Here is a 27,902-nt window from a genome sequence, read left to right on the forward strand (position 1 = left end):
GGACAGCACCTCCAAGGCCACCAGCCAAGGTGGGCAGGACACAGCACAGGACGGGCACAGAGACAGGGGAGGCCAGGGAGGCCCGGGCAGGGCACAGCCTGCGTCTACAGCCATGGAAATGCATCAGGACAGCCTCAGAGACAGGGGAGGCCAGGGAGGCCCGGACAGAGCACAGCCTGTGTCTACAGCCGTGGAAATGCATCAGGACAGGCTCAGAGACAGGGGAGGCCAGGGAGGCCCAGGCAGGGCAGAGCCTGTGTCTACAGCAGGGGAAACGCATCAGGATAGCCTCAGAGACAGGGGAGGCCAGGGAGGCCCAGGCAGGGCAGAGCCTGTGTCTATAGCCATGGAAATGCATCAGGACAGCCTCAGAGACAGGGGAGGCCAGGGAGGCCCAGGCAGGGCGGAGCCTGTGTCTACAGTAGGGGAAATGCATCAGGATAGCCTCAGAGACAGGGGAGGCCAGGGAGGTCCAGGCAGGGCGGAGCCTGTGTCTACAGCAGGGGAAACGCATCTCAGCAGTTCAGCCCAGGACACGTGCCGGGTGCCCACCACTGACGCAGGAGTTCCGTGCTAGGGTTGCGTGGAGAGCGCACCTCTGACAATGTGCATCTTCCTGGGTCAGGAGAGAGAATATGGACCAAGACCCAGGAGATGCTGTCACAAGGCAGAGCTCCCGAAAGAACAAGCCGGGCATCCGTGCAGCGTGGACTTAGTTCATGTTTTACTCTCAAGAGAAAGAATTACTCTTACAGGAACAGACATTTCTTAAAAAGAGAAACTCCCAACAGCCCTAAAACAGAAAACATGTTATTCACATAACAACATGGGGCTCCGCCTCCGCTGACAGGGGCTGTGCCACGGACAGCCGCCCATCCACCCCATTCATAAACGCTGCAGCTAGAGGAAGGCCACACGGCTCTCCCAGAGAGGAAGTCACCTGGAAGACCAATCACCTCCTAAGAGCTGCGACTGTGTGAGAATCTGCCACCAGGAGTGGAACCTGGATAACCCAGAGCCTCGAGTTACAGCAGGATGTGGTACTTCAGGGCCCTGGGGACTCTGTTGATAACCAGCCTCCCGTCATAGCTCAGGGAGGCAAACAGCCACGGGTCAGCCGAGGACCAGTCCACGGCGTAGACGCTGTCCTCGTGCTCCTCGTAGGTGGCGATGACGTTGTCCTGCAGGGGCTCCTTACTCCTGGAACACAACAGAGACAGACGTGAGTGTGACGGCTCCAGAGGGGTGGGTGGGAGAGGCGCGGGGAGGACGCGAACCCCATCGGGGGACACGAGAGGTCCCGGGGTCTCAGCTTTCTCTGCTCTGTGATGGGAAAAATTAGAGGAGCCCACGCTGAGGACAGTGGGGTGGTCCCTGCAGAAGCCCAGATACCCTCACTGTGGCTGTGCGGAGCGGGCATTTCTCAAACGGTTTATGGAAATCAGCGTGAGTAGCATGTGGTGTCTTGGTGTCTTCCGTCTCCGGCCCGCAGGGCCTGGGGTGATATCCTGTCGGAGGTCTTCCAAAGGCTTCCTTTGCTCAGGGGGAAGCGGTCACCATGTCTGGGTGACGCAGGATGTAAAAACCCTACTGCTTTAGCAGAAAGGACCCTGGGAAGTGGGAGGCTGTGCGGGAGTGGGAGGCTGTGTAGGAGTAGGAGGCTGTGTTGGAGAAGTAGGAGGCTGCGTAGGAGTGGGAGGCTGTGTAGGAGGAGTAGGAGGCTGTGTAGGAGTGGGAGGCTGTGCAGGAGTAGGAGGCTGTGTAGGAGTGGGAGGCTGTGCAGGAGGAGTAGGAGGCTGTGTAGGAGGAGTAGGAGGCTGTGTAGGAGTGGGAGGCTGTGCAGGAGTAGGAGGCTGTGTAAGAGTGGGAGGCTGTGCAGGAGGAGTAGGAGGCTGTGTAGGAGTAGTAGGCTGTGCAGGAGTGGGAGGCTGTGCAGGAGGAGTAGGAGGCTGTGTAGGAGTGGGAGGCTCTGTAGGAGTGGGAGGCTGTGCAGGAGTGGGAGGCTCTGTAGGAGTGGGAGGCTGTGCAGGAGTAGGAGGCTATGTAGGAGGAGTAGGAGGCTGTGTAGGAGTAGGAGGCTGTGCAGGAGGAGTAGGAGGCTGTGCAGGAGGAGTAGGAGGCTGTGTAGGAGGAGTAGGAGGCTGTGCAGGAGGAGTAGGAGGCTGTGCAGGAGGAGTAGGAGGCTGTGTAGGAGGAGTAGGAGGCTGTGTAGGAGTAGAAGGCTGTGCAGGAGTGGGAGGCTGTGTAGGAGTAGGAGGCTGTGCAGGAGGAGTAGGAGGCTGTGTAGGAGGAGTAGGAGGCTGTGTAGGAGTAGGAGGCTGTGTAGGAGTAGGAGGCTGTGCAGGAGGAGTAGGAGGCTGTGTAGGAGGAGTAGGAGGCTGTGTAGGAGGAGTAGGAGGCTGTGTAGGAGTGGGAGGCTGTGCAGGAGTGGGAGGCTGTGTAGGAGTGGGAGGCTGTGCAGGAGTAGGAGGCTGTGCAGGAGTGGGAGGCTGTGTAGGAGTGGGAGGCTGTGTAGGAGTAGGAGGCTGTGTAGGAGTGGGAGGCTGTGCAGGAGTGGGAGGCTGTGTAGGAGTGGGAGGCTGTGTAGGAGTGGGAGGCTGTGTAGGAGTGGGAGGCTGTGTAGGAGTAGGAGGCTGTGCAGGAGTGGGAGGCTGTGTAGGAGTGGGAGGCTGTGTAGGAGTAGGAGGCTGTGCAGGAGTGGGAGGCTGTGTAGGAGTGGGAGGCTGTGTAGGAGTAGGAGGCTGTGTAGGAGTGGGAGGCTGTGCAGGAGTGGGAGGCTGTGTAGGAGTGGGAGGCTGTGTAGGAGTAGGAGGCTGTGCAGGAGTGGGAGGCTGTGTAGGAGTGGGAGGCTGTGCAGGAGTGGGAGGCTGTGTAGGAGGAATAGAAGGCTGTGTAGGAGGAGTAGGAGGTTGTGTAGGAGTACGAGGCTGTGCGGGAGTGGGAGGCTGTGCAGGAGGAGTAGGAGGCTGTGTAGGAGTGGGAGGCTGTGTAGGAGTAGGAGGCTGTGTAGGAGTGGGAGGCTGTGTAGGAGTGGGAGGCTGTGTAGGAGGAGTGGGAGGCTCTGTAGGAGTTGGAGGCTGTGTAGGAGTGGGAGGCTGTGTAGGAGTGGGAGGCTGTGCAGGAGTGGGAGGCTGTGTAGGAGTGGGAGGCTGTGCAGGAGTGGGAGGCTGTGCAGGAGTGGGAGGCTCTGCAGGAGTGGGAGGCTGTGTAGGAGTGGGAGGCTGTGTAGGAGTGGGAGGCTGTGCAGGAGTGGGAGGCTGTGCAGGAGTGGGAGGCTGTGCAGGAGGAGTGGGAGGCTGTGCAGGAGTAGGAGGCCGTGCAGGAGTGGGAGGCCGTGCAGGAGTGGGAGGCTGTGCAGGAGTGGGAGGCTGTGCAGGAGTGGGAGGCTGTGTAGGAGTGGGAGGCTGTGCAGGAGTGGGAGGCTGTGCAGGAGTGGGAGGCTGTGTAGGAGTGGGAGGCTGTGTAGGACTGGGAGGCTCTGTAGGAGTGGGAGGCTGTGTAGGAGTGGGAGGCTCTGTAGGAGTGGGAGGCTGTGTAGGAGTGGGAGGCTGTGTAGGAGTGGGAGGCTGTGCAGGAGTGGGAGGCTGTGTAGGAGTGGGAGGCTGTGCAGGAGTGGGAGGCTGTGCAGGAGTGGGAGGCTGTGTAGGAGTGGGAGGCTGTGTAGGAGTGGGAGGCTGTGCAGGAGTGGGAGGCTGTGCAGGAGTGGGAGGCTGTGTAGGAGTGGGAGGCTCTGTAGGAGTGGGAGGCTGTGTAGGAGTGGGAGGCTCTGTAGGAGTGGGAGGCTGTGTAGGAGTGGGAGGCTCTGTAGGAGTGGGAGGCTGTGTAGGAGTGGGAGGCTGTGTAGGAGTGGGAGGCTGTGTAGGAGTGGGAGGCTCTGTAGGAGTGGGAGGCTGTGTAGGAGTGGGAGGCTGTGTAGGAGTGGGAGGCTGTGTAGGAGTGGGAGGCTGTGCAGGAGTGGGAGGCTGTGCAGGAGTGGGAGGCTGTGCAGGAGTGGGAGGCTGTGTAGGAGTGGGAGGCTGTGCAGGAGTGGGAGGCTGTGCAGGAGTGGGAGGCTGTGTAGGAGTGGGAGGCTGTGTAGGAGTGGGAGGCTGTGTAGGAGTGGGAGGCTGTGCAGGAGTGGGAGGCTGTGTAGGAGTGGGAGGCTGTGTAGGAGTAGGAGGCTGTGCAGGAGTGGGAGGCTGTGTAGGAGTGGGAGGCTGTGTAGGAGTAGGAGGCTGTGCAGGAGTGGGAGGCTGTGCAGGAGTGGGAGGCTGTGTAGGAGGAATAGAAGGCTGTGTAGGAGGAGTAGGAGGTTGTGTAGGAGTACGAGGCTGTGCGGGAGTGGGAGGCTGTGCAGGAGGAGTAGGAGGCTGTGTAGGAGTAGGAGGCTGTGTAGGAGTGGGAGGCTGTGTAGGAGTGGGAGGCTGTGTAGGAGTGGGAGGCTGTGCAGGAGTAGGAGGCTGTGCAGGAGTGGGAGGCTGTGTAGGAGTAGGAGGCTGTGCAGGAGTGGGAGGCTGTGTAGGAGTGGGAGGCTGTGTAGGAGTAGGAGGCTGTGTAGGAGTAGGAGGCTGTGCAGGAGTGGGAGGCTGTGTAGGAGTAGGAGGCTGTGTAGGAGTGGGAGGCTGTGTAGGAGGAATAGAAGGCTGTGTAGGAGGAGTAGGAGGTTGTGTAGGAGTACGAGGCTGTGCGGGAGTGGGAGGCTGTGTAGGAGTGGGAGGCTCTGTAGGAGTAGGAGGCTGTGCAGGAGTGGGAGGCTGTGTAGGAGTGGGAGGCTCTGCAGGAGTGGGAGGCTCTGTAGGAGTGGGAGGCTGTGTAGGAGTGGGAGGCTGTGCAGGAGTGGGAGGCTGTGTAGGAGTGGGAGGCTGTGCAGGAGTGGGAGGCTGTGCAGGAGTGGGAGGCTGTGCAGGAGTAGGAGGCTGTGTGGGAGGAGTAGGAGGCTGTGTAGGAGGAGTAGGAGGCTATGTAGGAGTAGGAGGCTGTGTAGGAGTGGGAGACTGTGTAGGAGTGGGAGGCTGTGCGTGAGTAGGAGGCTGTGTGGGAGTGGGAGGCTGTGTAGGAGTAGGAGGCTGTGCGGGAGTGGGAGGCTGTGTAGGAGTAGGAGGCTGTGTGGGAGGAGTAGGAGGCTGTGCAGGAGTGGGAGGCTGTGTAGGAGTAGGAGGCTGTGTGGGAGGAGTAGGAGGCTGTGCAGGAGTGGGAGGCTGTGTAGGAGTAGGAGGCTGTGTGGGAGGAGTAGGAGGCTGTGTAGGAGGAGTAGGAGGCTATGTAGGAGTAGGAGGCTGTGTAGGAGTGGGAGACTGTGTAGGAGTGGGAGGTTGTGCGGGAGTAGGAGGCTGTGTGGGAGTGGGAGGCTGTGTAGGAGTAGGAGGCTGTGCGGGAGTGGGAGGCTGTGTAGGAGTGGGAGGCTGTGTGGGAGTGGGAGGCTGTGTAGGAGGAGTAGGAGGCTGTGTAGGAGTGGGAGGCTGTGTAGGAGTAGGAGGCTGTGCGGGAGTGGGAGGCTGTGTAGGAGTGGGAGGCTGTGTAGGAGGAGTGGGAGGCTGTGTAGGAGTGGGAGGCTGTGTAGGAGGAGTAGGAGGCTGTGTAGGAGTGGGAGGCTGTGTAGGAGTAGGAGGCTGTGCAGGAGTGGGAGGCTCTGTAGGAGTGGGAGGCTGTGTAGGAGTGGGAGGCTCTGTAGGAGTGGGAGGCTGTGTAGGAGTGGGTGGCTGGGGCGAGACGGGCCCTGCTAGGACGGGGGTGGGGCTGGGCTGAGGACGCCCCCCCCAGGACACGAAGAGGAAGACGCGCTGGCCCAGTGGGGACAGCAGGGGCCTGACCTGCCTGGCCCCACCCAGGGTGTTTTCCCACCTCACCTCCCTTGACTGAGTTCTCCTCACTGGGAGCCCTGACCGGGGAATCCCCGCACTTTCCTCCCCATTTCACAAAACATTCCCACGGAATTTGTGCACCTCATTCTAACCGCTTCTGCATTTCTTTGTAGGAAAATGCTTCCCCCCCAGCAAGGTGAACCCTCCAGAACTTGCCCGCCCTCTGGGGAAGTTGGCCTCCCAGGAAGTGAACCTGCCAGTGGTCAACTGATGTTGTGACAAATGTCAGGTGAACAGCCTTCGGGGGAATAATCGTTTCCTGAACGCAGCAGGACACGAGGGCTCAGGGACGTCCCAAGAACTTCGTGCAGCCCCGATCCCCTCCTTCCTTCCTATCATGCTCCCATGACACCACCGCCCGGAGGACAACCCGGCATCCATCGCAGTCTTCTGACCAAGGGCCCTCAGGCTCCTCCCCTGACAGGGACAGACGCGGTGAGGAGGCACAGGTCTCCCTGGGCGTGACAGAGAAGACGGTAAAGAAGGCCAGGCCCACAGGCACCGGGAGACCTATGGGCAGACGCCACCGTGCGAGTGCTTCAATATCGTTCTACGGTGGACTCAGTTTCTAATCACTGAACAGAAAAACAGCAGAGTCGGGCTCACGCCTGCAATCCTAGCACTTTGGGAGGTTGAAGTGGGCAGATCGCTTGAGCTCAGGAGTTTGAGACGAGCTTGGGCAACGTGGCAAAACTGTCTCTACAAAAAATTCGCCAGACACGGTGGTGTGCACTTGCCGCCCCAGCTACTTGGGAGGCTGAGGTGAGAGGACCACCCGAGCCCAGGAAGTCGAGGCTGCAGTGAGCGCTGACCGTGCCACTCCATACCAGCTTGAGTGACAGAGTGAGACCCTGTCTCAAAAACAAAACCAACAGAGTCCAGAGACAAACAGAGGGGCCGACTGCCAGTGCAGAGAAGGGCCCGAAGACAGAGGACTTCCCACGGAGGAGTTCAGACCAAGTTCAAGTGGGCAGGGGAAGAATTCAGACAAAAACAGTGCAAAGGACCCCAAAACAGAGGGACAGACCCCATCAGATCTAAGGGCTCAAACCATCCAATTCCACCGGGTTTTATTCCAGAAACTCCTTCCTCTGGAACGTGGGGCATGAATCTCCATGGCTGCATCTGAATCGCAAATCAGTCACCCCCCAGGAAGCAGCTGCTGCTTGGGAAGGTGGACACTCAAGGACACAGAGGCCCCGGCACACCGCTGACCAGATGCGGGCATGAAGAGAGTGCCCTTAGCAATCTCCCATCTCAACTAGGATTGGAGATCAAAGTGCATAGGGAAAAGCTTTGGGAAAATCCAGAACCATGATGGTGTCACTAGAAAACACACATCGTGGCTGACCACATTTTGCAGAGTCTCCAGAAGCTAAGCAGGACCTGGGTCTGAGCCGGGGAAGGCTGGCCTGGAGTCTCAGCCCGGCTACCAGTCAGTGGAGGGCCTGGGAGCTGATGGCCAAAAACCTGAGCCCACGCGCTCCAATCCGTGCCAGTGAAGACACCAATTTGATACGTCCCTGACAGGGAGTACTATGAGGATCGGGAGAAATTCATTCACATTATTCATGCTGAAGTCTGAAGACCACTGACAGTCTTTTAAATCTTGTAGATGACATGCAATAAGAATGCAAACACAAATATAGAGAAATCTATTTTAAAACCGCAACTAACCCTAACCCACCTGGGCTGCTAATGACAGCACCCCTGGAGCTTTGCGTCCCCATGGCTGCATCGGGGAAGGAGAAGGCCCCCAACCGCACACCTGGCACTGTGAGTCCCCACGGCTGCAGTGGGGAAGGAGAACATCCCCAGTGGCACACGTGGCAGCGTTCTACATACACAGCCTGGCTCGGGAGATGGCCTGCAGGGAAAGAAGGCTCGGGACGTGTGAGCCTCTGCAGTGCGTGCTCTTACTTCTCTTCAGAACGGTGATCCTCCTGGTCACTGATGTCATCGTCATCTACCAAGTGGCCAAAGGGCTCCGACGAGATGGACACCATGTTGGAAAGGATGACTCTGCTGTCACTGCTGCCAGTGAGGACCAGCTGGTCATGAGAGTGGTTGTAGCGGACGTTCCACACCCTGCAAGGGGCAAGGCAGCTACTGAGAGGACCCGTCACCCACAGGCAGCACCAGCAATGCAGCGAGCTGGCTCCGAAGCCCCCGAGGCTGGGGCTCACATTAGGCACTGCCAGGCAATCGGCCCCCAGTTACACGGCCTCACGTAAAGCAGTTTTCCGCTGAGGTTGGGTTTACTGTGGGTTCTCTTAAGTGCCAACAAACAGACAGGGAAGACCAAGTGCTGGCTGGACCCGCAGGAGGAGAAGACTTAGCACTCAACATTCCACACAAGCTTCTAAAATTCTAAGAAAAAACACCTGCCAGGAGCAGCATGTGGATTAGCGATATCCTATAACAGCAAACAAGCCTCGCGGCATCTTCCCAGTGGGCAGTGACCGGTGACTGTGGGTCCTGACACCAGGGCGTGGCGGCCTCCCGGGACACAAGGGGCTCTCTTTGGTTTTGGCTACTGGGATCAGCTTTCTTTCTGACGTGGGTCCTAAAGCCTGGGAGCTTCTGCCTCCCAGTCGTGCTGAGGCCAAAACAAGGTCCAGGGCCCGGGTGGCAGACAAGGCCGGGCCCCTGACACCAGGAGGTGCACCCAGCACAGCCAGGGGCACAGGGAGGCCCGGCCACTCAGACCACAGGTAACTCCAGCAAGTCACTGGATTCATCAAAACTGTGCACTAGTAATCCAGGGCTTTCCTTTCTGACTGCAAAAACAATACAGCTTTGGATAAGGAACTCAGCCGGCTCAGGATGCAGGCCATAGGAGGCGAAGGCCCTCTCTGAGTGGGGGAGGATCCCTGATGAGATTCTGGCTCTGACTCTGTCAGGCATTTCCTCCACACTGTGTGTGTCACTCACACGTGTGCACACTCATGTGTGTGTCACTCACACACACTTTATTTGAATAAAAATGGATTCACGCTATACATGCCATTCTACAACTTGGTCTTTTTACTGACTTAGCAAAAAGTACCCAGCACATGAGAAACATGCAAGTGACACGTGAGGGAGAATGCGCGGTCTCGGGCAGCCTTCCACACCCACACAGAGACGCTCCACATTCTCCCGGCAGCTGCACGGATGTCACCTGGGCAGCCTTCCACACCCACACAGAGACGCTCCACATTCTCCCGGCAGCTGCACGGATGTCACCTGGGCAGCCTTCCACACCCACACAGAGACTCTCCACATTCTCCCGGCAGCTGCACGGATGTCACCTGGGCAGCCTTCCACACCCACACAGAGACGCTCCACATTCTCCCGGCAGCTGCACGGATGTCACCTGATTGACTTAAGCAGTCCCCTGGTGGTGGACCTTTGGGTGGCTGCCAGGTTCCCGGCATTACAAACAATGCCACATCAACATCTGTGCACACGTATTTTTGCATACTTGAACCAGCACTGTTTCAAGAGAAAACAGAATTTAAGGCCGGGAGCGGTGGCTCACGCCTGTAATCCCAGCACTTTGGGAGGCCGAGGCGGGTGGATCACGAGGTCAAGAGATCGAGACCATCCTGGTCAACATGGTGAAACACCGTCTCTACTAAAAATACAAAAAAATTAGCTGGGCATGGTGGCGCATGCCTGTCGTCCCAGCTACTCAGGAGGCTGAGGCAGGAGAATTGCCTGAACCCAGGAGGTGGAGGTTGCTGTGAGCCAAGATCATGCCATTGCACTCCAGCCTGGGTAACAAGAGCGAAACTCTATCTCAAAAAAAAGAAAACAGAATTTAATGTTTTTTTTCTTTTCCTACATTTATAAATCACAAACATTCAGATTTGGAATTAATGTTTCTTTAGGAAAAATAAAACTGGGTTGATTGAATGATGCATAGCGGCACACACTGAGCTGGTGTGTGAAGTCATTAACAAAATAAACTGCATGATCTATCCCCTCTCCCCTGCAGCCACGCCGGGAGCGGCCCTACCAGTGGGAGTGCTCCTCCAGGGTCTTCACGGGCTCGGTGACATTTCGGGTGTCCCAGAACTTCACCTTACAGTCGTCTCCGCAGCTGGCCAAGTAGTACTGCTTATTGGGATTAAAGTCCAGGTCTCGCACCAGCTGTCCGTGGGCATTCTCTATGCAGTAGATCTGGCTGAGGGAGAAGGAGAAACAACACAGGAAAATGTGAACTGGATTATGAAGAGCCACTGAGTGCTGTGGGCACACACTGGTTTCCCGAGATCCCGTCTAATCCCTGGCCCAGGGTGCCCTCGCCGCGCGACAACCCTCCCCTGGAGGAGGCGGCTGCCGCCGGCGCCTCTATCCCAGCCACCCTATGCGGTCACACCATGCTCATCTTTCCAGGAGCGTATCTGTGACCCTCCGGGCGAGCTGGGGAAGAGATTTTGCTTTGCAGCCGTCAAAAATGTGACTTGGTATCTTGAGAATGAGAACATGCCAGAGGGGCTGCAACTGCCACAGCGACGCGGAAGCAGACGTTTGGACAGGACGCCTGGCAAATTCTGGAAGGGTGCAGTGAGGAAAGAAAAGAAGAAAAAGACAGGGAGTGAAGGTAGAACATAGTGTTGGGAAATTACACACAAACACACAATATCTATCTGTCTGTCTGTCTGTCTGTCTCTATGGAGAGAGACAGGGAGGAGCAGCTGGAAGGCCGTGGAAATGCGAAGGGCCAGTGTCCGTGCCAGCTGCACTTTTGCCCTTCGACCGTCCACACCAGCTCTGGGGGCAACACTGGTGGAGGCCAGGGCAACCTACTCCCTCCAGGCGGGGGGAAGGCACTGTTTGAAATGAGTCACACGGTTGTTCACAGTGCATGTGTTCTCTCAGACATGCACACGTGCATCTGTGCGCACGCCCACACGGAGGTACACACACATGCACACATCCACGCGTGAGAGGGCAGACACGCGCACACACACACTCACACGCCTCGGTGAGCCCTGGCCCTCAGAGTCCGTGGCTGCTCCACAGGGGCTGAAGTCATCAGATCCTGCCTACCGTGGCCTCTGGTGCCATGAATCCTGGAGGGCGGGGCATCCAGGGAGGCTGGACAGTGGCTTGGAATAAAGGTTGCACCCAGGAGAGCAAAGAGCCCACGGCCCGGCACTGCCCGGCGGCTCCTGCCTACACGGCCTCCCCGGTACTCCCGTGGGAGGGACTGAAATCATTCCGGAATCATTCACCTTCCTCACCCACAGGCTTCAGAGGCGCTGATGAGCGATGGGGAACTGTGTGCCTTGTAATTTGCTTCACTCATCTGCAGACCATCATTGTTCTCTGCTCTCCAAGGTAGATGAACTCAATTCCCTTCATCTTTTTTCTCTCACATTAGAACTCCCAGCCCTAAACCACTTTAAAATCTTCTGGTTTTTCTATCCTGCACCTTTTCAATATCTTAATATTTCTTCCCTAAAATATAATAGCGAAACCTTTAAATCTTTCAAGGGAAACAGGCAAAGGTAGAAAATTAAAAACCTGGCAGCTTGCCAGGGAGCTGGATGGCCGGTCGCACGTGCACGAAGTATTAACTAAAGGTTCCTGCGTGCTCCAGTGCCAGGAAGTGTCACTTAAAAGCATCACACCACCTAAAAAAGCACCAAAGGCCTCCTGGCTCCATGCAAACCAAAGCTGTGTGCCAAAGGAGAAACAACAGTCAATGAGAAGGCGTCGGGACCCTCTGTGCTGCGCTGGCGCGTCCTCACCACAGACACAGCGGGGCAAAAGGAGGTGACCACCAGGCGTTGCCCACCAAAGCCACAGGTATCTTTTTGTTTGCTTGCTTGGTCCATAACATCAGCCTCTGTTTCTTGTCTTCAGATACTGAAATTCTTCACATCCTTCAAAGAACAATCCAGACTTAAGGACACGGAGAAATGGATTCAGCCGAACGTTCATCATAGGTTGAGCCTGCGGTTTCCAGCTCACAGACGTGCATGAGGGAGGACATGGCGGCTGATTATTTATTAGCCCTGAGTTTCCAGAGAGGCCCTGGAACCAAATCTGAAGCTGGGCCCCCGCCCTGGAATCAACACGAGTTACTGCATGACATCCGTCTTCTCAGCTCGTGATAAATTACGGTGGCTGAGGGATAAACTGTATCTCAGAAAGCTTGTGCGGGTTTCCGTTGCCACGGCAACATATGTGCTACCATCACTCCTTTGCCTATCAAAATCACAACTGGAACGGAAAACCCGCTCTTATTTGTTCCATTAGAGCTGCTGGCTGTTGTGTATAATTACTTAAATGACAAAATATGACGGCCCTATAGGTGCGTCTCTGGAAGGCACAGCCATGGTCAGAGACGGCCCCAGAAGAGATTGAACCTGGGACCGCCCCAGTCAGGCTGCAGCAGCTTATCAGAGACGGGCACCCTGTGGTCCCATCTCGCTCAGTGCTACGAAACCCCAGTTCCTGGTTTTCCCCACAGGCCGCTGCTAATGCAGAGATATCAAGATGGAACAGTAAGCAGCCGCCGAGGTGCGCCGGTCCCACCGCAGTGGACGTGCTAGCTTAATTTAGGGTGAAGAAACAAGATGAAGATTTATGATTTCCTGCAAAAACGAGATGAAGGCAAACAAACCACGTGCCCCCAAATGCATCTGGCTCGTGACCACCTCCACTGTCACCCGGGTTCTGCTGGGTGAGGGGGAAGGAAGCGGGACGCTGGGATGCGCGGGGTGGGCTCACTGACCTCATGCTCCGGGTGTCCCAGCCACGGAGGGTGGTGTCGCTGGCTGTGGCCACCTGGGTGCAGTTGTGGTGTGGGCTCCACCGCCCTGAGGTGAACCTCAGCTGTCCCTTCCCTTCCAGAGACGCTGAGCTGGCCAGCTGCGAGTGTCAGCATGTTTTAAAGGAAGGAGAAAGGAAGAGGAGTTGACGTCTGCTCAGAAACGCGAGAGGATATCCTAGTTAGGGTAGTAGGGAAAATAACTACTGGGAATAATTAGGAAGCGCTTTGTTTCCTTTTCTTAAACAGCAACAATGTTTGAACCTTCCTTGGGAAAACCTATAAAACTGAGCACAGCAAAAAACAGAAAGCATATTAACAGGGCTCTATTAAAGAGCACTCGCGTGCAAGGGCGTGATTCCGAGAATCGACTCCAGCTTGAAGAACACAACACAAAATAACTCGGACCTCTGGCTTGCCCCAAAAAACAGGCACAACGAGTCGAGTCCACCTGGCCAGTTCCGGAATAACAAGGGGACAAACATTTCGCTCGATCAAACACTGTCTTCAGGGCACACCCCCTTCCCTCCCCTTCACCTCAAGGCCCACCCGGCCTTCACGTGGAAGTTATTCAGACCGCCCCAAGCCACTGAGCTGACCACGAGGACCTCAGCAAGGCCCTGCCTAACAGAGGGTGGGGCCTCGTCGTGAGCCTGGGAGAAGATCCCCATCTGGTTCCTCTGCCCTGGGATTTCATGCACGGAGGCCGTGCGTGCTGGCTGCATCGTTGTGTCCATTTCCGGTTTGAATGTCAGTGCACAGGATAAGGGCTGAAGGCAGGAAGGGTCCAGGTCTGCCCCAGGGTCCTCTGTCACACCTGCCCCCAACTCCTCCCGAGGGACACAGTTCCCACCACTAATTCCTTTAACTTTCAAACCAGCTGTGCTCTTCAGAGCCCTGAGAGAGGCCTGAGGCAGGTGGTCTGGTGAGGTGGGCCGGGCCAGGCCGGGCCAAGAACAGGTCTGAACAAGCTGCCAGACAGGCCGTGAGAGGCCAGTGACTGAGCTGGTGCTAGAGTTTATTCACCATCTCACAAGATTTACTAAGGGGCTTTGCTGGGCAGGGGCAGGGTGGGCATCTAGGCTCAGGGTGAACAAGGCCTGGAGGTCCCTACAGAGTGAGTGCCCACTGCAGAGACAGGCAGGGGCTGTGCCTGGAAACTGCCAGGCAGAAGGGAAGACAGGTGGCTCCCAGTGAGAAACAGGGCACCGTCTCAGTCACGGGTAAAGGGCTTTCTGGGAGAGCACACCGGCTGCAGAGCTCCTGGGCCCTCCCAGCTAGAGGCCTCCCCGATTCAGAGGTGGCCACTGGGAGGCATGAGCCACAAGACCTGGTGTCCCTCCAGTCCTAGAGAGACTGAGAACCCCAAACAGTCCTGGTCAGAAGCTGAGAGGGACAGTCATCAGTAAGAGATGCAGACGCTATGCTCAGTCAGGGAGAAGGGGCCTCAGGCCCAGGAAGAATCGCAACTCCATCTCCCATTCCTAACGCCTACTCTGATACTTAGGAAAAATGTTTGGAAACTGAAAGCCACCAACCTGGCAGAGCCTTATGGCGGTGAGAGGAGGCCAAGAGAAGGTGGGGACACAAGACACCCACTGGGGGAGCAGGGTACTCATGACTCCACATCTGGGCAGAAGTCAGGAGGTTGTGTCTGCATCTGGGCAGCCATGGGGGTGTGTCCACATCTGGGCAGAGGTGACATGGGTGTGTGCCTGCATCTGGGCAGCTGTGGGGGTGTGTGTCCACATCTGGGCAGAGGACGTACGTGTGTCTGCATCTCGGCAGAAGTGGCAGGGCTCTGCCTGCATCTGAGCAGAGGTGACAGGGCTGTGTCTGCATCTGGGCAGGCATGTGGGGTGTGTCTCCAACGAGGCAGGCATGGGGGGGCTCTGTCTGCATCCAGGCAGAGGTGACAGGGCTGTGCCTGCACCAGGGCATGCATGAGGGTATATGTTCACATCTGGGCACAGGCAAGGGGTTAGGGCTGGGGTGGCACCTGGGCCTCACTGAGAGCCGGGAGAAGAACAGCCACGGTGATCAGTGATGGTTGGAGGTGCTCTCTGAGGAATCGCTTGGACAAGGAGCACTGGCAGGCTGGCTGTGGCCGTGTAGTGGACCTGGCTGCTCCCTCCCAGCCTTCGGGCGGATGGCTGCTGCCTGGCTCCTTCTCTGGTTTATAGACAGCCTCCTGTGTGCCCACAGCCCAGCCCCCCTGTGCCCAGGTCCCTGCCCACCCTGGCCCACCACTTTCATCCCCACAATCCAGTGACTTTCGGAGGCCAAAGGATGTCTCCTTAGGGAAAGCTGGGGCTTTTGTTTTACAATCTCCCTGGTAAACGATCTGCTCTACTGCTGTGCGAGCCAAGGGTGACTTACTGATCCCCTCTCCACAGTGAGCTGAAGGGCTCATTCTGCTCCAGGCAGGAAATGTTAATTGCATTCCTGCGGTGTGGGGACACTTGGCAGGCATGCCCCCCGCACAGGGGCCAAGCAGGAAGGCGCCAGGAGCACACAGAGGAGGAAGCAGGAGCCGCTGCCCAGTCGGGGCCTCAGGAAGGCTGTGCAGACTGAAAGGTGCACGGGGGGTGGGGCAGGGAGGGTGGCAGAGCAGACACAAGCACGTGCAAGCACGCGAGAGCATGGCGGGGTTACGCTTGGGTCGTGAACACCATGCCCAGACGTTCGCGGTGAGACTCTGGTCGGCTCACCCAGGTAGCCAGCGCAGTGCCAGGCAGAACGGCGGGGACAGGGCTGGAACCAAGCACCGATCGTGGTGAGGACAGCCAGGGTCCAGGCCAGCTGTCAGAAGGACACAGCCCGTGCACTCCACACAGTGACAGCAGAGTGTGCAGCAGTTCAGATGCCAGACTCCAACTAGCGCCAGTAAAGGGAAACTGAGCCTGAGGAGCCTGGGGTGTCTCAGCACCAAGAGGTGGGAGCTACGTTGGGCTATAGGGCTGCCGAGCCCCAAACACGTGCTCCCACCCTCAGCTGGCCACCTCTCTCCACACCTGCTCCGTTTCTCTCTTTCTCACTTCACCCTGGCTCCCGTATGTCCACAGGGCAGAAGGCAAAGCCGCCGGGAGCACCAGGGCCTGACATCCCCTGACCAGGTACCTAAAGACGAGCCAACCCTTAGACCTCACCCCAAATTGCTGGAGGAGGAGGCAGACTGGCACAACCCGGCCAGGCACTCGCCAGGAACAATCAACCCTCGCGGGGGGCAGGGGGTGTGAACAAAAGGGGAGTGCTCTGTTCATCACACCAGAGGTGCCGCCCACCTTCCCGCTTCACTCACCAGACTTTACAGCAACTCTTCCTTCTCATCACCTTTGCGGCCCAGGAAGGTGCAGCTCTTCCAGCTGGCAAGGGAGGTGCGCTCCCAAGAATGCTCAGCACAGACGCACACAGACGGGGCAGAGGCACCACAGGGAGGGAGGGCATGGCTCCCATGCAAGCTCAAGAAACCGCATCGTGTGCAGGGTGGCACATGGAAGCCAAGGAGAGGGTCGCCTCGCAAAGCCGCCGAGGGAGAAAGAAAAGGGAGCTGGGAAATTCACGACACTGCCCCTAAACTCTAAGCCACAAGAAAACCTTTAGTAAAAGCTGATTTGGGAGGAAGTCAAAATAGATGTTGCCAACAGCAATGATGGAATACAGTTTCCTAAAGAGGGGAATTGGTAGCAATATCAGCCAAAAACTAGCAACAGGTGGAGGGTTCACACTGTCTCAGAGACGCAGGGCGAGCTAATTTTGGGCCTTAACTTTGGCAGCTTACAGTTAGTTAGGTTCTGTACCTTAACTTCCATATGGACAATATGAATGAAGAAATACTTCTGCAATATTCCCCTTAGGTTAAAAAAAAAAAAAGCTCAAGTGACATTTTTTTACCAGTACTATTTCAGCTTTCTGAAGACCTACTTATCAGGTTAATGAATATCCACTGATGACAACGAATATAGTAAAAAATATAAGACCAATAAGCAGATACAATGAAAAGGTTGGATATTGTTTCTAACTAATCAATATTGTGTCCCAGTTAACTTTCTGTAAACTATATTGGTTCATTATGAAATGCTTTAGGAAGACAGAAACGCAAGGTCTCATCTTTAGAAAGTAATGCAAACTCAGCAGTGACCTGGACACGTGAGTTCTTGATGGAGTGTGTGGGAGAGCACCATAGGGCCATTCCAGAAGGAGAAGGCCTGAAACCCTGAGCCAAACAATGCCAGCTGCACCCCAGCAGAGCGATTCCACCAAGCTCCTACACTTCATCAGCTTCTAACTCCTAAGGGCTCCTTGCAGAAGTTCAGTCAGCAAAACGGAACGCCCCTTGCGTCCAAAGCCCACGGGGTAACACACATCCCAGACTTCAGCTTCCAGACTAGTCTAGATTTTTGAAACAGTAAGTTGATTAATTAATTAAGCCATCAATCAACCACCAATTAGCCCTGTAACTGCTCAGCAAGTCTTTACTGAGCAAGCCCCTCGGCCGTGCTGAGTGCCACGATGGCAGACGTGGCTTCTGTTCTCACACTCACCGTCTGGCTGCAGAGGTAAATGTGTGCAACGAAAAGAAAATACTCAACAGATAAAACTCGTTATCAGTTATTCAATGCCAGGCCCTGTGCTAAGCATTTATGTTCATTTCCTAGTGAAATTGTCACAAGTCACATGATATAGATGTTAATGTCCCCATTTTACAGATGAGAAGACCGAGGCTTGGAGCAATCAAATAATTGTACAATGTTTTAAAAGCGAGCTCACAAATGGCAAAGCCAGGGGAAATGATAATAATGTCAATTGAGAGGGATTTCAAAGAAAGTTGAACTTGTCCAGGTTAGAGCAACTAGGGAAAGATTTCATGAGGCTTAGAACTGAGCTGGGCTTGAGAGACTGAACAGAACTTACAACGGTGAGACAGGAGTGAGCCATTCCTGGCAAATACAAAAGCCTGCACACGGCAGAGACAAGCAATGTAAAGAAACCCAATTGAAGGGGAGCCACACGACAGTCGGAGGAAAACAGACCAGCCGGGTGGCCAGGATAACAGCACTGAGTGGGGTGGGACAGCCCGCGGCCGGGGCGTGTCCTCCATCGGGCCGGGTGGCCAGGATAACAGCACTGAATGGGGTGGGACAGCCCGCGGCCGCGGCATGTCCTCCATCAGGCCGGGTGGCCAGGATAACAGCACTGAGTGGGGTGGGAGAGCCCAGGGCTAGGGTGTGTACCTCCTGGTGGCCAGGACAGCACAGCACTGAGTGAGGCAGGAGAGCCCGCGGCAGGGGCGTGTCCCCCTTCAGGCTGGATGGTCAGGACAACAGCGCTGAGTGGGATGGGAGACCCCACGGCCAGGGCGTGTCCTCTATCAGGCCAGGTGGCCAGATCAGCACAGCACTGAGTGGGGTGGGAGAGCCCGCAGTCGGACTCCTTCTCCAGCTGGAGGGTGGATAGAGAAAGCAGAGCTGGCAGAAATGAAGCTGCAGCATGAGGAGACTGAAAACCAGGGAAGCTGGGGGCAGAAGAGGCCCATGATTGGCAGCGTCTGGGATAGCCCCTGGACTTGGTGGCCTGTGGAGTCCCTGCCCCAGAGCGGCCAGCCTCTGACCAGCACAGTAGGGTGGGGTCCCTCGGCAGATTAGAGACAAGAGATCTGGGCTTCATCTTGCTGGCTGGGATGAGGCAAGCTTCACACTGTGGGGCCACATGGCCAGGAGCTGAGGGTGGCCTCTGGCCAACAGCTGGATGAATCCAGGCCCTCAGTCCAGTGGCCCAGAAAGAGCCGCATCCCACCAGCAGCACAGTGGTGAGCTCGGAGGCAGACTCTCCATGGTCCAGGCTGGGGCAACCCAGCCTCGCTGACCCTGAGACCACAGCCTCGTGCAAGGCTTCAAGTGGAAGGCTGAGGCGTGCTTGGACTCCAGGTGATCCACACAAAAGCTGAGGACACACACATGGTCCGTGCTGAGCAGGTCGCTTTGAGGTCATCTGTTCCAGCATCAGATAACTAACAAGAGGCACTGACCAGAGGTGAGGAGGAGACCCCCAGAGAAGGGAAGACCCTAATGGATCTCAGCGGCTCAGAGGCGGGCTCTGGTCCCCCTTACTCCACAGCTGGGAAAACTAGAACCCAGGGAGAGTGAGTGAGCTGCCCGCGGCCACAGCCAGCTGGAGGCAGAAACGTGATCTGTCTCCTGATTCCACCCCACTGATCGTGCTAATGCGTGCACTCCCAAGGCCCTGGAAACTTCATGCTCATAGGTGCAGAGAAGTCTGGAAGGTGAATTTTAATAAAAGCCTGAAAGATATTTCACCATCAATTTTTGAGGGTCTACTCGGGGCAGATGGTACAGTGTAAGCTGTAGGTTAATCAATCACATTTTTTGGTTTCCTGGGGACACGGAGACAGAACTCAGCAAGAACTCCACAGGGCGTGATGCATGCGGTAATCTGTTTTTCAGCATTAGAGAAAAATATTCAGAGCTTCCCAGTCCAAAAGAATGATTAAAGGCATCCCACAAAACTTTCGAGGGAGATGTTACTAATGCCAGGGCAGGAACAAAGGAATACACCTCCCAACGAACAAAACCATGTGCCTGGCGCCAGCTGCAGCAGTTCATGGGGAGCACATCCAACAAGAGTCTCAGTGTAAGATTTCGAAAGACAAAAAGCTGTACTTCCTGCCATCAAGAGCCACAGAGATGACAAGTGTGGGCTGATCTGGAGGATAGGAAAACCACAGAGACACAGCACTGTGCTCACAGCAGACCCTACTACGCGCGGCCCGCGCTCACGGCAGACCCTACTACGCGCGGCCCGCGCTCACGGCAGACCCTACTACGCGCAGGCCGCGCTCACGGCAGACCCTACTACGCGCGGCCCGCGCTCACGGCAGACCCTACTACGCGCGGCCCGCGCTCACGGCAGACCCTACTATGTGCAGGCTGAACTCAAAGCAGATCCTACTACATGCATGCTGACCAATAACAAGGAAAATGGAAGACCAGCAGAATGAAGCAGGCACAACCCTGCCACCTTCTTGGACAGAGAACAGCAGGGTGAAGAAACAGCAAGGCTGTGGTGTCTAGGGAACAGGACGCATGAAGCACCCAGTGCAGGCGTGTCTCAGGTTGTGCGCCCTGGGCTGCATGGCAGACAGGAGAGGTTGGCTTACAAAACGGCCATGACCATCCCACCATGAGCCCCTTCCCATCCTTAGGGACTGACACTGCTGTGAGCCGAGCAGGAGGAAATGTTCTCACCAACGACTAGTTTAGACGTGACTTGCAATCGTGTCTGACAATTGGACAGAGGCACCTCCAAGGAACGCCTTCCATACAAACAGATGCACAGAGAAATCTGCTCTCTCTGCACTGGAATTGTGAGGCTGCACGTGATGGCTGGAATGCTGCAGCTGCCTTGCAGTCATGAAGGTAGAAAGCAGTCACATGTGGATACGGCAGAGTGGAAAGGTGCAAAGTAGCTGAGACCTGGATGCTGTGAAGACGTTGTTTCCATTCGTCTTGCTACAGCAGATAATAAAGCTTCCTCATTGTGTAAGTCTCTTCCTATGTCCTGCAGCCAAATATGTCCTAACTGCCGCACCTCTAATGCCCATTTGAGAATGCCAGTGACACCGACGGATACTTCTCTTCCCTGAGTCTGGTTGGGAATTCCAGTTCCGGCTTTGAATGTGAACACCCCAAGCTTGAACCCCAGCTCTGCTGCCAAGTAAGCTACCATCGGCAGGTCACTTAGTCTCTTTGAGGCTTGGTTCCAGCTCCTATAACTCACACACACCATGGTGATATTAAAGGATCCACCTGGAAGTTATAAGGATTAAATGAGATAATACATGTCAAGTGTGCAGACATCGCCTAGCATGTAGCGGGCATCTTAAACATGTTCTTCTTCATCTTTGCTATGACTCAAAAAACAGCACCTTGGAACATTCAGAAGAGCTCTGAGCAGTCTTTACGCAGGGCAAACACTGACACTGTCTTCTGGAGCACTATGGTCTGACGGAGGCGACAGACATGAAATCTGCCGGAGTCTCCGAGGCCCAGCGCCACCTTCAGGACGCAGAAGAAAAAGAAAAGGAAGAGGATGTAGGGGGGGCCGGGCTCTCCTGGCGGGTCACCCGGGCTCTCGTGGCGGGACACCCGGGCTCTCGTGGCGGGTCACCCGGGCTCTCCTGGCGGGACACCCGGGCTCTCGTGGCGGGTCACGCGGGCTCCCCTGGCGGGACACCCGGGCTCCCCTGGCGGGACACCCGGGCTCTCGTGGCGGGTCACCCGGGCTCTCGTGGCGGGACACCCGGGCTCTCGTGGGGGGACACCCGGGCTCTCGTGGCGGGACACCCGGGCTCTCGTGGCGGGTCACCCGGGCTCTTGTGGTGGGTCACCTGGGCTCTCCTGGTGGGATGCCTGAGCTCTCGTGAGTGGGACACCTGGCTGCTGGGGCTCCTGTTTCCAGATGGCAGGAGTTGGTAGCACCAGGGTCCAGAGAAAGGGTGGAGGTGGGTCCTGCCAGGGTCACGCAGCAGGTGGGCCCTCGGCCCTGAGGGAGTTTTCACACCTAGCACGAATGGCACACAGAGCCCCAGGGGGCTGCAGGCTCCCACACACCATCGAGGGCACTGTCTCCTGGGGAGGCGAAGTGTGAGGTGCACAGAGCTCACTCCCAGGAGAGTCTGGAACGTGGCCTCCTGGAAACATAGAGCCTTCCTGTATTAGAAAATGTAACTGGGCATCAGCTGTCCCCATTAGGTGACAGGATGTGATTTTTAAACTTATTTTTAGTTTATTTCTAAAAGGATTCTATTTGTAGAAAGAATAGAACTAAAAGGGTTTTTCACTTCTCCTTTGCTACATCAAAATCTAAGCTGTTTCTGGAGGAAAAAAATGTGTGTCTTAAACCCAAAAAGGTAGATTTGACCTCAGTTCTACAACTCAAAACTGGAGAGGCCATGAATACAGATTTGAAATTTTTTTTACGAAGATGGACTAAACTATAAAAAATATTTCTGCAACCCCAATTAGACATTAGTGATCTGTTGGAGAGATGGGTCTAATTAGAGGCAATTCTTGGGAGAGGGAAAAAGATGTTTTAAAAAGAATAATGAGGGCAGCAAACCCTGGGAGCAGAGCATAATGACAGCGCCCGGGTCCCTCACGTCTGACTGTAATGATCACTTGCTGACTTTGGGGAAAGTCGTTTAATTATGAAGGAGACACAGACTGCTTTCTGGGACCTCACGTTCTTTCTTGGATCTGCACCAGGGTCTTCTTGGCTCCTACTGGGTGACCTTCGCCCACGGTCCAGTGTTGGAGATCATGTATTACAGCTGCTCCGTCATGCATCCGTGTACCCACGCAGCCATCCACATCCACCCACCCGCCCGTCCATCTACCTGATGGGCACACCCTCGGTGCTCGGCGTGAGGAACGCTGTTCTCCTGTAACCTGTAATTCCACTGTTAAATTGCCTCAGGATCCCACTTTACGGATGTGGAGATTGACGTGGTCAGGCCGAGGAGCATGTTTTGCAGGCTGAACTCTGCCTCAGCTGCAGGAGGACTCACCAGCTCAGCGCCTCCCCTGCCTCCCAGGCCTGCCCTGCCTCCCCACCGCACCTCCTGCTGCCCCCAACACCTCCTCTACCTCCCCCACCGCCTCCCCTCAACCCCCAGGCCTCCCCAACTGCCCCCCTCAGGTCATCCTGGAGTCTGCACCTTCCTACTGACCCGCGCCAGTCCCAGCAAAACTTGAAATTTCACATTAAAGGCATCATCTAGAAACCGGAGGCCCTGTAACTTCGTCCATTACAAAAGGCAGAGGCTCTGTGTCTGCACCAAAGCCCCGGCAGCACGTCCCAGATCAGACGGCCCTTGGACAGGGAAGCACTCAGAACAGCGCACGCTATGGGGAGCCTGCGTCGAAGCTCCCAGCGTGAGCGGCTCCTCTTTCTTAAATACGCCTGGTTCTAAAAATATACAATTTGTTTTGTATTACCAGAAAGAAGTCTTTTAAGAGCTTGGGAAACAGACGCTCCAGTCGCCAGATACCAGCACCCAGCCACTTTTGTTTTTCAATGACTTTTATTCAAGATCTGAGTGGAAGACTAACAAGAAAATCTACTGAGCTGCAATATTTACAAACTCAAACTAGATACGTAGCCTTACGCTATGACAGGAAAACCACGCAACTTAGTAAATGATACGATGATGCCAAAACATGCAGCTTAGTAAATCGCTCGCTACGCGCTTTCTTAAAGACCGTTGCTTTCTCAAAACACATATATCCAAACCTAAACTGCAGCGGGCCACTGTCTGAAACCCCTGGCCGTAAAGGTGGCATTTATTTTAATGATGCAGCCACTGCTTGAAATATTTTGGAATGTCATTTCACGAGTCTCACCAGGAAACCAGTTTTGATGTGGTTTTAACCCATTTTCTACTAATCAGCTTTTACAAAGCTTACTGACCTATTTTATTTACCAGATTTTGTTCCAATTAATTTTCCAAAAATCAAATTCATGCTCATAGGACAAAATGTTACTGATCATTCAAGGTACTCAGTAAGAGCAAGCTATCTGAGAACCTCACAGACCTGAAGGACAGGAGAGGTACGGGCAGGCAGGAGCCTCCGTGATCACCTCGTGCACGGGTGGGACTCACAGGGGACCAGGCCTGACCCGCAGCCCCAGGCCGGCACTCAGACCACGTCCTTCAGAAACCTCCTCTGCTCCCATCAGCCTTCGTCTTCTCATCTGTCAGGAGGAGCCCAACTATCTGATGATGAGGTCTGTGTCTTTGTTTCAAAGGACTACTTAAAAATACTGAGAACTGACAATTTGTTGGAAAAAGTCCTTCTTACCCGCTGAGCGTCTGTTGAATGAATTTGGCCATGGCATTCTGGTATGCTTGGAGCATGGCTGACTTCTTGCAGTCATAACTCAACCCAAATCCCCCAGGAAACACTCAGTGGGTCCTTCCTCTGTGAGTGAGGCTCGTGGCAGGTGCAGGGTGTCCTGGGGCCATCCCTGCTCCCCCGCTCCCCTGTGACCCTCCTCCCCGCACAGCCTCCAGTCGGATGAATGGCGGCACACACACGGGATCCGTGTGCACTCATTCGGAATGTTCAGATTCTTCCCTCTAACTGGACAAGGGAAGAGTTCTCATACTATTTACCAGGGTCTCCAGAAGCGGGAACACTAGTGGAGGCGGGTGAGCGGCAGCATCTTCTCAGGGCTGCTGCTGCAGGGAGGCGGGGTGCACACCCTTTCCATGTTTCCCTCACTGAGTACAGCAAAGCCTGGGCACTGCACATACACAGAGGGTGACTGCAAGTCGGGGAGAGGGAAGGCCCATGAGGTCACGAAGAGGCACGTGGTGGGGCTCCCTGGGGTCTCCTTCTGCCTCATTCACCCCAGATCTGGAGCTGAAGACGCTGGCAGCCAGGAAACACCAACAAGGTAGGCCCCAGGAGAGCCCACTGAAAGCCACTTTTTCAAAAAGGGGAAGCCGAGTAGGACACAAAACCTCTAGACAATAACCGCATACTCCAGACAAGCAGCCCAGGAGAAACCATGTCTGCACTCCCCCCGCCAACAGGGAGGCCTGGACCCCGTGCCCCTGCCATGGCAAGGATGCGTGCAAGGAGGCTGCAGGCACCCGTGCATCTTAACCGAAGTGGACCGTGACTTCACTGTCAAATGCACGAAGTTCACCCCTTAGGAGAACATCTTCGGCATCCGGGTCGTCTCAGCTCTCAGCCTGGGGACAAAGGAAGAGGCATAAAAGGAAAACCTGACAGACTGAACTTCATCAACACAGAGAACCTTCCAGACAATGGAACATGACTCGGTGATAAAAAGAAATGCGCTTTCAAGCCATGAAACCTTAATTGCTTATTACTAAGAGACAGAAACCAATCTAAAAACCATCCATGTCTGGCTCCAATTCTGTGACATCCTGGAAAAGGCAAAACGACGGAGATGGCGAAAGATCCGGGCTTGCAAAAGGCTTGGAGGGACAGCGTGAGGAAAGAATCGTCATGGGAGCACAGGAGTTTTTTGGGCTGTGAAACGATTCTGCGTGGCACCACAGTAGAGGAAGGTGTCATGAAGCATTCGTCCAAACCCACAGAACGTCCAGCACCAAGAGGGAGCCTAATGTCAACAAGGGGCTCTGGGTGACGCTGATGTGCCCATGTGGGTTCCTCAGTGACAGCAACTGTCCCACGCCGGGGGGGATATGTTGAGAGCGGGGGAGGCTGTGGGAAGGCTCTGTATCGTCCACTCAATTTTGCCGTGAACTTAAAACTGTTCTAAAAAAAGAGAGAGAAACTTTTGCTCTGAAAAAGATCCTACTAAAAAGACGAAAAGAAAGGTGACAGAACAGGAGAGAGCATTGCCAGCCACCTCTGCATTCCAGGGGCAGAGGCTTAAAAAGCGAAGGGAACGTCTCCATGTTTAGGGTGAAGGCACTGGTCCCACCCGCGTCTGTTTCTCCAGAACTCAGTCCCCCAGCCGGCCACACCAGGCTGCAGAGAGGCTGGGGAGTGAGGCCTGTCCTGGTTTATGTTGCCACAGAGGACAGGGGACAGACAATGGGACAAGGAGCTGTCCTGAACACCCCCACGACAATCACAGCCGCATGTAGGGTGAGGGCTCTGATTTCCACACAAGAAAACAATGCCCGGAGGTGAGCTGAGGAGGCCCCGGTGCTGCCGGCCCTGTCTCCATGTCCAGGTGTCCTCAATGTTTAGCTCCCACTTTATTCATTTATGTCTTTATTTAGAGACGGAGTCTTGCTCTGTCACCCAGGCTGGAGTGTAGTGGCACGATGATCTCAGCTCACTGCAACCTCCGCCTCCCAGGTTTAAGCAATTCTCCCTGCTCCAGACTCCTGAGTAGCTGGGATTACAGACACCCACCACCACATCCAGCTAATTTTTTTTTTTTTTTTTTGAGATGGAGTCTTGCTCTGTCACCCAGAGTGCAATGGTGCAATCTCAGCTCACTCAGCTCAGAGTGCAATGGTGCAATCTCAGCTCACTACAACCTCCGCTTCTGGGTTCAAGCGATTCTCCTGCCTCAGCCTCCTGAGTAGCTGGGATTACAGGTGCATGCCACCACACCCGGCTAATTTTTGTATTTTTAGTAGAGACGAGGTTTCACCATGTTGGTTAGGCTGGTCTCGGATTCTAGACCTTGTGGTCCACCCGCCTCAGCCTCCCAAAATGCTGGGACTACAGGCATGGGCCACCATGCTGGCCTATATTTTTATTATTTTTTTATTTTTAGTATAGACAGGGTTTCCCCATGTTGGCCAGGCTGGTCCTGAACTCCTGACGTAACGTGATCCACCTGCTTCAGCCTCCCAGAGTGCTGGGATTGCCTCCCACTTCTAAGTGAGAACACGCATAGTTTGGGTGGAGGATAGGAGGAGAGGACTGAAAACTCCCTCACGGTGCTGTGCTTATTACCTGGGTCATGACATAATCTACACCAAACACCCAGGACATGCAATTCACCTACATCACAAACCTGCACATGCACCCCTGAACCTAAAATGAAAGTTAAAAAATAAGTAAATAAAATTTTAATAAGAAAATATCAGGAATAAAAGGCAAATTAGTCCCCCAGTGGGCACGCTGCAGTGAACGGAAGAGTCGCCGCTGGAACCCAGCCATCGGGTTTTAGACATGAGTTCTGCACTTCAACACTAATGAAAAAAGCCTCTTTCTTTCCTCTATACCGTGTCTCTTCCAGTTTGGAGAACACGAAAGATGAAAACAGAACAGGCTTTCCAAGGTGTGCTGGTAAGGGGCCATAGAACGCATCGACCACCCAGAAAGCTCTAAGCCCCTCCCTAACGAGCCCTGAGATTAAACTCAGCTTCTGCCCACTTCTCTCTTGGTCCCCAAAACACAAACGCGATTTACATTTACAGGCACCCTGGACGTGGCGTTGGCTGCAAGGACCATGCTGCTGTCACTAGGAGCGCCCCCTAGCTTATGTTTCTTATCTGATCCTCCTGTGGTACATTTTAAGCATCTGATTAGAAACTTTCCAACAGAAATACTATATTCCTGAAGCACACTCTTTTCCTTTGAAGGGGTGCTGTGTGTGTCACGCCAAGCAGATGGCATACTCTGGGCGGCCACCTTCAAGGAGTTCCCGCTCTCCTGCGTGAACAGAAGGCAGAGGTGGCAGCGAATCCTCACCAAGCTTCCCTCTTCCTGCTCCGCACTGTCAGCTCCTTGACAGAAGCTATTCATTTCATGGCGAGTGGAAGCTGGGAGAGGTGAAGACGAATGAGCATGCACAGACACAGGGAGCCATCCCTCTGCCCTCATCGGGGTCTGTGGCCCCCACAGAACCTTCCACTCCAGGCCTCCCCTGAGTTCTGCTAATGATTATAAATGGCAAGGAATCTCCACTTTAATTGCAAAAGGTAATGATGCAGTGAGCGTAAGATTAGATTCACCACAGAAGGCAATATCCTCAAACAACAACAAAAAAAAACATTGGGAAGCTGGGTGTGAAGATGGCTGAAATCAATAGGAAGGTTTCTGTATTAAATACCACAGTGGAGGGTCACAAAGTGATATTGACAGAACTGCTGACAGTGGATAAAAATGGGGGAGAGAAAACGAAATTGATCTCTGAAGAAAATAAGTTACAGATTAATCACCCTACCATGAAATCCTTTTGAGATGACCAAGGGTCTGAAGATGTGTTCGCAGTTTGATTACAGACTAGGTCTCCAAAGTCGGGACAAATGAGAACCTGCTGCATCCTAATGCGTGGAACTCGAGGGCTCCTTTCTCCCCAGCATCCTTCCTGAGACAGCAAGCACAGCAGGTGTGATAAAGGCTCCACCCAGCTCTTCCCACACCAGGAGCTGGGCCCTCTGCCCGAGTGTCTCCACCAGGAGCCGGGCCCTCTGCCCGAGTGTCTCCACCAGGAGCTGGGCGCTCTGCCCGAGTGTCTACACCAGGAACTGGGCCCGCTGCCCGAGTGTCTACACCAGGAGCCGGGCGCTCTGCCCGAGTGTCTACACCAGGAGCTGGGTCCTCTGCCCGAGTGTCTACACCAGGAGCCGGGCCCTCTGCCCAACTGTCTACGCCAGGAGCTGGGCGCTCTGCCCAAGTGTCTATGCCAGGAGCTGGGCCCTCTGCCCGAGTGTCTCCACCAGGAGCCGGGCGCTCTGCCCGAGTGTCTCCACCAGGAGCCGGGCCCTCTGCCCGAGTGTCTACACCAGGAGCCGGGCCCTCTGCCCG

The 27,902-nt window shown here is 55.2% G+C and overlaps 1 protein-coding gene across 6 annotated transcripts in view; it reads right to left on the reverse strand.

Moving 5' to 3' along the window:
* Window positions 1-707: 707 nt before the first annotated feature.
* The window catches only part of EIPR1 (EARP complex and GARP complex interacting protein 1), a 182,798-nt gene continuing 155,603 nt past the window's right edge, over window positions 708-27,902 (reverse strand). For all 6 annotated transcript variants that reach the window (XM_021666113.2, XM_012466306.2, XM_021666111.2 and 3 more), the window contains 4 exons: window positions 12,574-12,710; window positions 9,844-10,011; window positions 7,761-7,928; window positions 708-1,200 (listed from right to left, as the gene is read on the reverse strand). In XM_021666113.2, the coding sequence (XP_021521788.1) occupies window positions 1,026-1,200; window positions 7,761-7,928; window positions 9,844-10,011; window positions 12,574-12,710 (648 nt within the window). In that variant the 3' untranslated portion in view covers window positions 708-1,025. The remainder of the gene's footprint in view (window positions 1,201-7,760; window positions 7,929-9,843; window positions 10,012-12,573; window positions 12,711-27,902) is intronic.

Source organism: Aotus nancymaae, unplaced genomic scaffold, assembly GCF_030222135.1.
Source record: "Aotus nancymaae isolate 86718 unplaced genomic scaffold, 86718_ANA_hifiasm-v0.15.2.pri h1tg000057l, whole genome shotgun sequence".
Taxonomy (NCBI): domain Eukaryota; kingdom Metazoa; phylum Chordata; class Mammalia; order Primates; family Aotidae; genus Aotus; species Aotus nancymaae.